The sequence below is a fragment of the Anomaloglossus baeobatrachus genome, chromosome 5, assembly GCF_048569485.1.
Source record: "Anomaloglossus baeobatrachus isolate aAnoBae1 chromosome 5, aAnoBae1.hap1, whole genome shotgun sequence".
In the NCBI taxonomy this organism is placed as follows: Eukaryota; Metazoa; Chordata; class Amphibia; order Anura; family Aromobatidae; genus Anomaloglossus; species Anomaloglossus baeobatrachus.
The window spans coordinates 569,302,733-569,317,219 of NC_134357.1; the positions used below are offsets into that span (position 1 = coordinate 569,302,733).

The window sequence follows — 14,487 nt, forward strand, 5'->3', positions numbered from 1 at the left end:
TGTGATTGCTGGCGTAGCGAACATTATCGCTACGGCAGCTTCACATGCACTCACCTGTCCTGCGACGTCGCTCTGGCCGGCGAACCGCCTCCTTATTAAGGGGGCGGGTCGTGTGGCGTCACTGTGACGTCACACGGCAGGCGGCAAATAGTGGAGGGGCGGAGCAGAGCAGGACTTAAACATCTCGCCCACCTCCTTCCTTCAGCATTGTCGGCATGAGCTGCGGGTAGCAGTTAAGGTGATGTTCCTCGCTCCACCGGCTTCACACACAGCATTGTGTGCTGCCGCAGGAGCGAGGAACAACATCGTACCGTTGCTGCAGCGTAATTATGGAATTCCCCGACACTACACCGATGATACGATTACGACGCTTTTGCGCTCGTTAATCGTATCATCTAGGATTTACACACTACGATGTCGAGAGCGACGCCGGAAGTGCGTCACTTTCGACATGACCCCACGGACATCGCACCTGCGATGTCATAGTGTGCAAAGTGCCCCTTAGACCGTGGTTGACCCTGAAATGGACCCTAGGCAGTGACTGAACGGGATGAGCACTAGTCAACCCCATTAAGTGCTATAAAACACACCGGGAAAACAATCAAGGGAATACAAACTGACAACTGATCTCCAGGATCAGTTTGGAAGAAATACAGCAACATGCAACAATGTGTCTTCACAGGTGATTCCAAGCCGACTGCCTGCAATGTAGACAGCATAGGAGTAATTCTTATCGCCAGCAACAATCCAAGGGGAAATGTAGGTATGTATGGACTCAGGGAGTGGGGATAAGGATTAGCAGCTAAATTGCCAAGGTGTCCACAGGGTCCTAAAGGAGACAGAGTTAACGCTGACATAGAAGATACATGGAATTGAATTCAGACCAAAGAAGAAAGAATGAAATATCAAGAAGCAATTTGTGTAGCCAAACCCAGCGACCTTCTGAGCTGGACACAAGAGGGTTGTCTGTCAACCGTGACACACCCGTGATAAGTGTAATGCGAACAATACAGACTTCTAAAGGTACCGTCACACTAAGCAACATCGCTAGCAACATCGCTGCTAAGGCACAACTTGCTAGCGATGTTGCTTAGTGTGACATCCAGCAACAACCTGGCCCCTGCTGTGAGGTCATTGGTTGTTGCTGAATGTCCTGGGCCATTTTTTAGTTGTTGCTCTTCCGCTGTGAAGCACACATCGCTGTGTGTGACATCGACAGAGCAACAACTAAATGTGCAGGCAGCAGGAGCCGGCTTCTGCGGACGCTGGTAACCACGGTAAACAGCGGGTAACCAAGAAGCCCTTACCTTGGTTACCCGATATTTACCTTCGTTACCAGCGTCCGCCGCTCTCAGCTGTCAGTGCCGGCTCCTGCTCCTTGCACACATAGCCAGACTATACATCGGGTAATTAACCCGATGTGTACTGTGGCTAGGAATGCAGGGAGCAGGAGTCGGCACTGACAGCTGAGAGCGGCGGACGCTGGTAACGAAGGTAAATATCGGGTAACCAAGGTAAGGGCTTCTTGGTTACCCGCTGTTTACCGTGGTTACCAGCGTCCGCAGAAGCCGGCTCCTGCTGCCTGCACACGTAGCAGAGTACACATCGGGTAATAAACCCGATGTGTACTGTGGCTAGGTGTGCAGGGAGCCAGCGCTAAGCGGTGTGCGCTGGTAACCAAGGTAAATATCGGGTTGGTTACCCTATATTTACCTTAGTTACCAAGCGCAGCATGCTTCCACGTGTAGCGACGCTCCAGCGATCCCTGCCAGGTCAGGTTGCTGGTGGGGTCGCTGGAGCGTCGCTTAGTGTGACCACCGACCTCCTAGCAACTTACCAGCGATCCCTATCAGGTTGTATCGTTGTTGGGATCGCTGGTAAGTTGTTTAGTGTGACTGGGCCTTAAGAAGCCAAGCCGGCGACTGAGCTTCACATGAGCAACAAGATGGCGTAGGCTGTGGGATAATGAAAGAGCACAGTATAGGGCAGTCATGGCGAACCTTTCACAGGCCGAGTGCTCAAACTGTAGCCCTAAACCCATTTTTTTTTTTCTGAAGTGCCAACCAATCCTATTATGTAAATAATTGATTGTAACCTTACCTTTTGCAGTCTTCTCTTCTCTTTAGCAGGGGGCATCACGCTCATGCATGCTTACCACACGTTGAAGCTGAGCTCCTGCCCTTTCCAGACACAGCAGTTGGATTGATCTTTCTGGAAAAAATTGCAGCATATTAGACAGAGATTTTAGCCTGGAATGCAATCAGATGTCACCCTGTAATCCACATCTACATTTCAAAGTCTGAACATCTTGAAATCCCCTAAAGATGTACGAGTTGCTCCCCTCCCTTTTCATTGTGTAGTTCTGTCCCCCTTCCTGGCCACTTCCTGGTAAACATGTCCCCCATCCTTACTTATATTTCCTACATTCAGGTATAATTGTCCCCATCATGGCCCCATCCTGGTAAATGTACCCCATCCCAGCATATTACCCATCCTGGTAAATGTACCCCATTCCTGGTAAATATACCCCATCCTGGTAAATGTACCCCATCATTGTAAATATATCCCATCCTGGCATGTTCCCCCATGCTGTTAAATGACCCCATCCTGGTAAATGTACCCCATGCTGATAAATGTCACCCTTCCTGCTAAATGTTCCCCATCCTGGCATTTTTCCTCATCCTGACATGTTCATGTGCCCCAATCCTTTCATGTTTCCCCCAATCCTTTCATGTTTCCCCCCATCCTTGCAGTCATGTTTCCCCCCATCCTTGCAGTCATGTTTCCCCCCATCCTTGCAGTCATGTTTTCCCCATCTTTGCAGGTTTTCCCCATCTTTGCAGCCATGTTTTCCCCATCCTTGCAGCCATGTTTCTCTCCATCTTTGCACGTTTCCCCCATCTTTGCACGTTTCTCTCCATCTTTGCTTGTTTCCCCCATCCTTGCAGCCATGTTTGCCCCTTGCTCTCCATGTTTACCCCTTGCTCTGTTTGTTTTTCCCGTGCTCTGTTTGTTTTTCCCGTGCTCTGTTTGTATGCCCCGTGCTCTGTTTGTATGCCCCGTGCTCTGTTTGTATGCCCCGTGCTCTGTTTGTATGCCCCGTGCTCTGTTTGTATGCCCCGTGCTCTGTTTGCCCCGTGCTGGCTCTGTCCCACCACACCTTGCCACAGCCGCACACAGCTTATAAATAAAAATAAAAAAACTCACCTTCCAGCCTCCGCTCCTCCGCTGCACGCCGCTGGGTCCTCAGTCAGTTCAGTTCCGGTGCGGCCACAAGACGCTGGCGCCGCCTACTGACACTCCCCCGTCTTCTAGGCAACAGGCCTGCGGCCCAGGAGAGGAGGCGTGTAAGAAGGAGGAGAGATGTCTCCTCTACTAAACACAACTTTGAACTGCTGGCGCGATTACACCGATAGTTCAAAGTGGCTCAGTGTGGTGACCGCGCGCGTGCCAGCAAAAAGGGCTCTGCGTGCCCAGTCTGGCACGCGTGCCATAGGTTCACCATCACTGGTATAGGGCATTAATGGGATACCTGTAGTTTTGGTGTTGCGATATTCACCCACTTTGTGTGGTTGTGAAAAGAAAAACTCTTAAAACAGCTGATGTACATTTCCAGCTGCTGCTGCTCCACGAGTCAAAAGAATTCCAACATAGTGTATCAAAAGGAAGAGGGAAAAGCGGATTATCTGCTGCACTGTGGGTAAATAAATATTCCAAAAGTGTGGCATGGTAGAGTGATACAAAACTATAACGACTACATTCTGGGGGCTGTGAAGATCCTATCTAACCTCGACTACCGTGCTGTTATCGGCACCAATCCATTCCTGTAAAAAAGACAGCACTTGGACGAATGATAATCAATGTGGCAGTGAAGATGAGAGTTTTTGTTTTTTTTTTCACTTACAGAGTCTGCATAAGAAAAAAAATCTATACTATATTATGTAGTGTTCACCCAAAACAGGTGAACACTATATAATAACATAATATGTGTGGCCAGTAATGGGATAAAAAGCCTCCAGTAATTGTATTACAGCGGATTCTTTATGATATTACATAGTCATCTTCTCCCCATTCAGGTCCCTACAATATCGGATCCTCTCAGTGGAGATCTTCTATAGAAGAGAATTCTCCTGATTGCCCCGTGAAGGATGGATATGGACAGGGACAAGATGGCAGAGAGGATATTACACCTCACCCTAGAGATCCTCTTCCGGCTTACTGGAGAGGTGAGAGATTCTGATGACGTCACATTACACCATTCTTATCTATGGGAATAACAGATGGACAGAACTGGAGAGGTGAGGACTCTGGAAATGTCTGTAGTGAGATTTCTTACTGTGTCTCTCCATAACCAGGATTACACAGTAGTGAAGAAGACCTCTAGTGAGCGCTATCAGGCCCCTGTGTCTGAGGGATGGGGAAGACCCCTGAGCCCAATCACGGGGCCTCCACCTCACCCCCCGATACATGAGGACATCAATGACCAGAAGATCCTAGAACTCACCTACAAGATGATTGAGCTGCTGACTGGAGAGGTGACACTGCTGGGAATGCTGGGACATTATACAGTAACGCTATGAAGGGATCGGGGGATGACAGTATCATTGTATGTGTCAGGTTCTTATAAGGTGTCAGGACGTCACCGTCTATTTCTCCATGGAGGAGTGGGAGTATTTAGAAGGACACAAAGATCTGTACAAGGACGTCATGATGGAGGTTCCCCAGCCCCTCACATCACCAGGTAATAGACAGGACTAAATACACACGGCCTATAATTATCTGTATGTAAGGAATGAATTCAGTCCCTGTATGTGTCTCCTCCAGGTCTATCCAGTAAGAGGACAACACCAGAGAGATGTCCCCGTCCTCTTCTCCCACAGGACTGTAAACAAGAAGATCCCAATGTTCCTCAGGATCATCAGGTAGATGGAGAGAAGGTGCCATGAAATCCCCCTATGATGTGTAGACGGCTGTGAAGGTCTTGTGCTCAGTCTTGTTTTATTAACCAGTATTATATGTTTAATACTTGTGTAATGAGAGCGGTGGAGATGGCAGGATTAGAGCTGATCACAGATGTGACTTCTCCATCTGTCTGTGACTTTTACAATACAGTGGAACCTTGCTTAACAAGAACAATCCGTTCTGGGACTGTGCTTGTTAATCAAGTTACTCGTTCAGCAGAGCAAGATTTCCCATAGGAAATCATTGCAATGCTGACAATTCGTTCCACAATGTGTTAAATGTCCCATCCTGGTCCCCTATTCTATCATTCCACACATGCACAAACGCACACAAACATGTACAAACGCACACAAACACACAAGCACGCACACGTATACATTATATGCTCACCTTACCTTTCGTTCCATCGCCGGTCTCCTGGGACTTGCTGTTCTCCGGTGCGGGCCGTGTATCGGGTAACCATAACGACGAGGGCGGAACTTCCTGCCAGAGCGCTGACGTCAAAGGCAGAGCCGCTTGCCTCTGATTGGCCAGTGCGCTGTCTTTGAGAAGCGGTAACAGCAACCAGGAAGTTTCTGCTTCGTCGCTATGGATGCCGATGCCTGGAGTGGAGTGGAGTGGAGCGGAGCGGAGCGGCCCACTACAGGACCCAGGAGGCCGGCGATGAAACGGAAGGTACACATATTATATGCTCACCTTACCTTCCGTTCCACCGCCGGCCTCATGGTACTGGTAGTTCGCCGCCATGTACCCGGGAACTACAAGAACCATGAGACCGGCGGTGGAACGGAAGGTAAGGTGAGCATAATAGTGTGTGTTTGTGCGTGCGTGTGTGTGTGGACTGCAAGTGCGGGTCAGAGCGCGGTGGATGTATGGAACCGGAAGTGTGTGCGGTAAGGATTTCGCTCGTACAGCAAAGCTTTCTCGTAAAGCGGGTTACAAATTTACAGAAAGCTTTGCTTGTTAAGAGAAATTCTCGTTAAGTGGGTTACTCGTTAAGCGAGGTACCACTGTGTTGTAGCTGTTCTGTTTTGTCACAAGTCAGCTTATGGGATCACCAGTGAGGTCTTCTCAATTAGGCCTCTTCAGACCTAATCAAGATCGAGCGCTCGGAGAGAAAAGACCAGCATCCATGTGGGCATGATCAATTTCTTCTGTTTATTTAATGAAAGTACAGTTTATTTATACCATTTACAGATCAATGTGATATTGCAAAAGAAAAAGAAAAAAAACTTCTAGCTGAACTTTACTAGTTGCTCATATGACCTTTAAGTTTTAGCAAAACAAAAATGTAGAGTCATGCATATGAGATAAGAAGAAGATAAGAAGAACATTTAGAGACCATAATAATCCTTGAGCCTGTCTCTTATTCCGTAGGCTCCATGACTATGAACTACCATCAGATATACTTACTAATAACAATAAATCTTTAATGAAGAAATAGAGAAACTATTAACCCTTCTATATCAATTTCCCCCTTTTGTAAATGGTATAACCTTCACTACACGGTCAGTAGGCGTCCAAACAGGAGCTGCTGGCTCATGGGCCTAGTACCCATGAGGGGTCTTCCTACCACTTCACCCATCCACCCTCAGTGTGGACACCTACTCCCGGTCAGCAGAGGCCATTTGGGGTCCGTAGTAAACTACAGAGGGTTCAATGCTGGGACTCTTAGAACATACATTATTCATTAGTTTAGGTAATGCATATATCAATGTTTTTACAGCTATATAAAGCAGTAGACAGAACAACAATATTTGCATACAGGTTTGTATAATGCCAGAAACCCAACCTGCTATGCCTTTAAACCAATTAGCTGGATTCATAAAAGAAAATGTATTTCCCCACCAGGAGTCCTTGTTGGCATCGTGCTCTTTTAACCATTTATCCCTAAGTTCACTTGTTTTCTGTATATCTGCTCTAACCTGGAGGTTGCCTGCAGGGTCAATGTAATGGCAACAGGCAGGACCAATTATTTGACACATTCCGCCGTCTTTTGCTGTCACAAAGTCTAGCACTATAGTATGCTGGTTAGTGACTACAATTAATTGTTTTTGTATAGCATTGGTAGCATTTAGAATCTCAAGAACCCGAAAAATTTGATCATCCAGGTAGTCAGTGGACTCTACTAGCTTGTCCCACATTTGCATTAAGAAAGGGTGTATGAAAATAGCACTAAATACCTTATTTGCTTTTCCCATTTCTACTACATGAGGCCTACCATTTGGCCGGGGTGTATTATCTGCTGCTCGTTTATACAAGGTATGAATTGGGACAGCTGCTACATCTACTTCACTATGAGGAACTATGAAAGTGGCTGGTGTAAGTCTGGCAAGTGTGCAAACCCCTCTCATGTCAGGGCTCACCCACTTGTGAGCACGATTCCCACAAACCAAAAACACTCCCTCTGGGAAAATACAAAAGTGAGTTTGACTTTGTACACAATAAAGCAGATTCAGAAGCCCCTTCATGACTTTATGAGCACACCATGTATTGTTCATTTGTTTTCCCGTCATACCCGAGATACAGCTACCCCGCTCCCTCCTAAAAGTCCGTCTAATAAATGATGATGTACAGCCCTCAATACCCTTCTGATATACTGTCTCATTGTCCTTGGTTGAGTCATGTGTATGTATATAGAAACAGTTATTGTCTTTTCCACAATTTCCAACACCATTGTATTGAAGACTGAACCATAATCCATCATGGGGAATGGGGCCCGAATGAGGAATCTTAGTCTTTATTTTGGCAATTATGCCCTTGTCTGAATCGTATTCCATCCACCACGAGTATCCATCGGGTCGTGTGATATTTAGCTGGAACCAGGGTTTAGTGACCCATCCAACTATAGTCAATGTAGCAGATACATCACGAGGTACATCTTCTCCCAAAAATCTAGATTCAGTCCAGGTTTCATTGTGTATACAGTCTGGTACCAACACCTCCTGTGGTTCCAGAGGTAAGGCTAAATAAGGCATAGTCTTTGAAGAAATAGGACTGTGTGTGCAGATCCAACAGTCTTTTGGCTTTTCTCCTTCCATGTCCTCAGTAAGAGAAATATGGTGGCGAATGAGTTTATTATCCCAGTCCGTAGTTAAAAGTTCACTCAGTGTCTTTGTTTGGCGCAGCAACCCTGCTACACCTAGCAGGATAATTAGCAAAACTGTCATTCTGCCGGTGGAGTGACCTTTTTACAGTGACTGGCGTGGATCCAGGTGGGTTTTCCCTCAAGTTTCACTGAGGTGGATGTGGTCAGCTGGACTTGGAATGGGCCATCAAAGCGTGGATCTAGGCTCCTTCTCACGTGTCTGCGCAAGACCACCCAATCACCTGGATTCAGCTGATGCACATCTGCACTTGCATTGGGATCTGGAATGGATGAAAAGACATGTTTATGCACCACATTAAGTCTTTCCTGTAAGGCCTGGACATAGGCTGTCATAGTGCCGTGCTGCATCTGTAACACTTGTGGAAAGTAGAGACCTGTTTTTGGGGCACTACCAAACAGGACTTCAAAAGGAGACAAGCCTGTCTTTCTATTTGGAGTGTGTCTGACTGAAAAGAGTGCCAGGGATAAGCACTCTACCCAATTCTTTCCTGTTTCTGCCATGGCCTTTTGAATTTTTAGTTTAAGTGTCCCGTTTAATCTCTCTACTTTTCCACTGCTCTGTGGATGATAAGGGGTATGGAATGCCTGCTCTATTCCCAGGGCCTGCATAATGTCCCTCATTATTTCTCCAGTGAAGTGTGTACCCCTGTCACTTTCTATGGCTTCTGGGATGCCATACCGACAGACTAGTTCCTTCATCAGTTTTTCTGCAGTTGTTTTAGCATTTGCACATTTTACTGGATAGGCCTCAACCCATCCTGAGAAGAGATCTACACATACCAGGACGTATTCATACACTCCTACCTTGGGTAGTTGTATGTAGTCTATTTGCAGTCGTTGAAACGGATAGAGCGGTCTGGGTGTTGCTTTCTTAGGGACTTTTACTGTTTTACCTGGGTTGTGTTGTGCGCAGATAATGCAGGATTGTACGTGTTTGGAGGCTACGTAACTGAAGCCAGGAGCGATCCAGAAGGCATTCACCTGGTTACACATGTGACTTTTTGAGGCGTGAGTGGGGCCATGTGTTGCTTGTGCCATCATAGGGAACAGGGACCTTGGTAAACACAACCTGTCCTTACTTTCCCATACTCCATTCGAGTTCAGCCCAGCTCCCATTTTCCCCCAGTGTTCCTTCTCTGTTTGGGCAGCCTGATGCTGGAGGGATTTCAGGACATCCAGACTCACTGTGGCTGGGACTTGCTGGCTCCCTGCCACTATCCTCTGATCCCTAGGCCTCTTTGCCGTTGCTTTCGCAGCCGCATCCGCCCTTCTATTGCCCGCTACCTCCAGTGAGTCACCTTTTGTGTGTGCTTTCACCTTAATGATGCCAACCTGGACTGGTAACATTAGTGCCTCCATTAACCGTTTTACCAATTCTGCATTTTTAATAGGCTTACCAGCTGACGTAAGAAAAGCTCTACTTCTCCAGATAGGGCCAAAATCATGACAGATCCCAAATCCATACTTTGAGTCTGAATAAACATTAATTTTCCTACCTGACCCCGCTCTACACGCCTCAATGAGTGCTGTTAGCTCCGCCTCCTGCGCGGACATGTGCGGCGGGAGTGGTTCAGCTCGGATTACCTCATGTGAGGATACTACTGCATATCCAGTGTAGAATCTCCCATCCAGGTGGTATCTGGAGCCATCTACAAAAAACTCAAAATCTGCATTAGTAATAGGTGTATCATAGACATGTGGAAAACCTGCTGTCTCCTGACTCATCAGCTCTATGCAGTCATGCTCGTGCGTCATGTCAAAGTATTCATCCTCACTTGCTACCATTGTCACCAATTCCCCCTTTTCTGAATCTACTGGCAAAAGGGTGGCTGGATTCAGAACATTACACCTCTTGAGGGTGACATACTCAGGAATCAGAAGGGCACATTCAAGTCTGAGCTGTCTGGCCATAGACAGGTGTTTTGGTTGGACTTGCACAAGTATAGCATGAATGTCATGCGGGGAGTAAATTGTTAAGGGAAATGTCAATGTGATCTCGCAAGCTTTCCCTAGCAGTACTGCAGCAGCCGCTACAGCACGGACACACGTGGGTGACCCTCTGACAACTGGGTCCAATCGCGCTGAGTAGTAAGCTATTGGTCTTTGTTTGTCACCATGTTGCTGTGTGAGGACGGCTGTCGCATGCCCTCCCTGTTCTGTGCAAAACAAGAAAAATGGTTGATCGTAATTTGGAATACCCAGGGCCGGGGCAGATACAATGAGTAGTTTAAGGGAATGAAAGGAATCAATAGCTTCCTGAGTGAGGTCAAAGGGGTCAGATGCCAGACAATCATAGAGGGGTTGCATCATTTGCGAGGCAGACCTTATCCAAGGCCTGCAGTATGACACTAAGCCCAAAAAGGTGCGCAGTTGCCGGTGGGACCTGGGTAAGGAGAGATTTTGGACTGCTTGTTTTCTCTCCTCTGTCAGGTGTCTCGTACCTTCAGAGATACAGTGACCCAAAAATGTTACCTTTTGCTTACAGTACTGTAATTTTTCACGTGAAACTTTGCAACCATTCTCTGCCAGAAAACACAGCAAAGAAATTGTGGCTTCTCTGCAGGACGTCTGGTCTGGACAGCAGAGCAAAAGGTCATCCACGTACTGCAATAGCGTAACCTGTGGATGAGGCGGTTGCCACTGCTCCAGAATTCCTGCCATAGCTGTAGAATAAATGGTAGGTGAATTCATTCCTCCTTGCGGGAGGACTGTCCACATGTACTGTTTCCCCTCATGTGTGAAGGCAAAAAGATACTGACAGTCAGGGTGTAGAGGCACAGAGAAAAATGCATTTGCCAAATCGATTACTGTAAAACATTTGGAGGTCCCTGGGATTTGTGACAGTAAGGTATGTGGGTTTGGAACAATTGGTGTTACACTCTCAGTGACAGCATTGACAGCTCTCAAATCATGCACCATTCTGTACGTGTCAGGGGAACCTTTGGGCCCTTTTTTCTTGATTGGATACAAGGGAGTGTTACAGGGGGAGGACCTTTGTACTAGAGCCCCTGCTTCCACGTATTCTCTTATATCTCTGGTCAGGGCCATTGATTTGGCTGGGCTTAAGGGATACTGCTTTAAACAAGGAGGAGTGGAGCCTTCTTTTAATTTTATCATGACTGGGGGAATAGGAAGCCGACCAACATCAGTTTTTCCCTTTGCCCATACAATGTCTGGAACTTGTTGCATTGCTATGTCTTCACCAGTTCTGGTATCGGACACTCTCGCAGATTTGGACATGTACACCATTGCTGCAATCTTGCACAAGTGTTTGTCAGAGAGGGGACTTGTGACTGTAATACCTTCTGGGGTGTATTGTATGGTAGCCTGGATAGCACTTAACACATCAGCCCCCAGCAAATTCATAGGAGTATTTTCACTAACAATAAGCTTTGTGAGAATTTCCTGGCTATCTTGTAATCTCAGCTTCATCTGTTTTGTCAATGGAGTTTCAGACACCAATCCCTCCACCCCGACACACTCCACAGTCTCGTCAGTGATCATGTCTGGCATTATCAGGTCTTTATGTACCACAGTGTCGGCTGCCCCAGTGTCAATTAAAAATTCTGCCTCTTTCCCCCCTGGCATGGTTATGGTCGTAAGTAAGGTGGGACCAGGTCCTGAGGGAACGAAAACAGGGTACACATTTGTCACTGGGTTGCCAGTTTCCTAGGTCAGAGGCAAGGGAGGAGGGAAATCAGTCTGCTCACTCTCCTTTTTGGAGTTTTTGCACTGTCTGGCATAAGGTCCGTTCTGTCCACAATTCCAGCACTGTACGGTCGCTAGGTCACCTGGTGCCCTCCCTCTCTGCTTCCACTGTCTTCCTTGTGCTCTAGCATACATAACTGGTCGCTTGCATTTTGTCAGTTCAACCCCCTTAGCTACTTGCAGAAGGTCTGTTGGGTCCATGTTTCTCCACTCAGGTCTGGCCGTCTGTACTGCTTCTCGTAAAAACTTATTCATACCGTCAATGAATGCATTCACCAATATTTTTATATCAAGGTCATTTCTTGCACTGTACCCCATGTCTGTCCACTTCAGCTGTAACCTCCCAAAGTACGTCTCTATACTCTCCCCTTTTTGCTGTGTCACGTCAGTCATCAGTACAGACTGCTCTGTTTGTTTCTTTGTAGCCCATCCTTTCAATGCCTCACAGTACGTCATTCCAGACCTCTCAGACTGAATATCCATGATCCATGATTGCTCATTTATCATATCAGTATGCGTCTTAATTATGTGTCCCAGCACGTCACCTGCCTTTGCAGTCACCAAACTCTCGAGGTCTGCCCAAGTGCATTTATAAGTCACCTGTATTGTCTGTATTTGCCTGTAAAATGGGAAAGGTTGGTTTTCAGGGTCAGGTAACTGTTTCAACATAGCTAGCTGGTCAGAGGGGCTCCAGGGGTAATATTCCTGTGTCTGTCTGATTCTTGTGACCTTCCTCGGTCGGGATGTATCTGATTTTTTTGTACTGGTCCCAGCGCGTTCTTTCCTTTCCTCACCGTCAGCTTCCTCCGCAAAACTCAATTCCTTCACTACCTCTGTCTCAGTGTCAGCGTCCTCTGTCATCACATGTGACCTGGTTCGAACAGGATTTAGTGCAATCTGCCTAGGGCGAGTAACATTACACGTAGCACAAGTACCTCTCCAGTCTGGGTTTTTCTGACTACAATGTTTACAAGTCCATTCATCTGGTCTGGGTTTCTGCTTATGTGAAGGGGGGGCGGTAGCAGTCACAATTCCTGCTTTTGGTGCATTAAAACATTCATAATACACCTTATCTCCCGCTGTGGTCTCTTTATATCCACAATGCTGCACCTCTTCAGCCACACGACACCATTTATTTACTTGTTGCTCTACCCTCTTGTCTTTTATCCAACCTCTCTTTTCTTCCCTGAATCTGTGCCATTTCTCTACATCCAAACATCCGTACTCTGGCATGTCTGCCTTTTTGAGTATCGGTCTGACATTTTTCACTGCTTCTTTGCCTTCTCTTTCTTGCACTATCTGTTTGGCTGTTTTGGATCCCGCTGGAGCACCACGCTGCACACTGAACAAGTTGCCCATGGCTTCAACTTATTCCCACACAGCCCACCTTTCTGCAAATGCCCTCTCAGTGTCCCTGAACCTTGTTAACAGGCCACACTTCTTCTGGCAAGTCAGAATGGGCTCTCAAGTGGTAGCAAGAAGGCTCAATCAGCATTTACCTGCTCCACCTCTCACCTGCTACACTTGCAGGGCGTATTGGGAAGGGTTAAAAAACACCTCTCACCCAATAGACCAGATGACTAAAGCAGGAAGGACCAGGTGTGATAGTCCTCTCACCTGCTAGACCACCTCCATGTAAGTGGGAAGGCCACAATTCCTCTAACCCACTTAGACCTGATGTGCAGTTGGCTACTCCATGCTGGTCCTTTACAAAGTATTCCAGCAACGAACGCAAACTAGAGTTAAACCAATACAATTAACAGAGCTGACTTCTCACAGAGGGCAGAAAATCGCGCAGCTGTTCACTTGACCCCTCCCAAAAGAATGTCAGCGCACAGTTTGTTTAGCAAGAGTGTTATCTCGTCCAGATTCAGTTTCCAAAACACAATCCTAATACCCACTGGTATAATACACAATCCCAGCAGAAAATTGAGACTACTTATATACCTTCACAGTACTAATATTCTACTTTACTATAAAACCTTCATCCCCATTTTGAGGGGAAGAAACACACAATATCTCACTATAAGGACAGATCCCATGACCACTTGTCCTACTCATTCATTGATTCTAGAAACATATGTAACAATACACCTTCCAAGGATCAGTTAACCTCACATGCAAATAAAATTATCTAAACCGCTCTTGACACTGATGGGAAAAAATACATATGTCAGGTATCCACTCAAATACTCTATATGGCTATGCCCTGTGACATTTCACAACCGGAACATCTTTTCACAGTCCACAGTATGACCTATAACCATTAAACTTATACATACATATTATTTCACCAAGTCTCTTATCTCAATTTCTCATCACTTTGTTATTCAAAAACTTCTCATCAATATACAACAACCTATTGCCTGCCTACTTTATCTAGGCATTAGTATGGAACCACTTATGAACACATATCCCTAGACCAGAGTATTGCCCATCAAAGATGCAAAGAAGGCCAAAGCAAAACACAAAACACAGCAACACAGCAAATGCAATTATACAGAGACTGTCCCAAATTCCGTGCTATGCAATCTATGCAATCAGTTAATAGACGGACAACAGATTATCTTATTACTCTATATTTCAACTCTCATTCAGACATGCATGAAAAAAACAATACTCACTGGTGATGCCAGAGTTCTTGAACCGTGTGTACAGCCTTACCCAGAATATTCGGGAAATCAGAGAGAGTGAAATGAAGTGTAAGA

The 14,487-nt window shown here is 46.4% G+C and overlaps 2 protein-coding genes across 2 annotated transcripts in view; both read left to right on the forward strand.

The window, feature by feature from the left end:
• Positions 1-4,080: 4,080 nt before the first annotated feature.
• LOC142313056 (oocyte zinc finger protein XlCOF29-like) lies at positions 4,081-4,580 on the forward strand. Its single transcript, XM_075352042.1, has 2 exons — positions 4,081-4,226; positions 4,356-4,580. Exons 1-2 carry the CDS (start codon positions 4,149-4,151, stop codon positions 4,578-4,580), a joined length of 303 nt encoding a protein of 100 aa, XP_075208157.1. The 5' UTR covers positions 4,081-4,148.
• A 246-nt stretch (positions 4,581-4,826) lies between these two features.
• The window catches only part of LOC142313057 (uncharacterized), a 178,934-nt gene continuing 169,273 nt past the window's right edge, over positions 4,827-14,487 (forward strand). The window contains exon 1 of the mRNA XM_075352043.1: positions 4,827-4,922. The gene's annotated coding sequence lies outside the window, so the exon portion shown is untranslated. The remainder of the gene's footprint in view (positions 4,923-14,487) is intronic.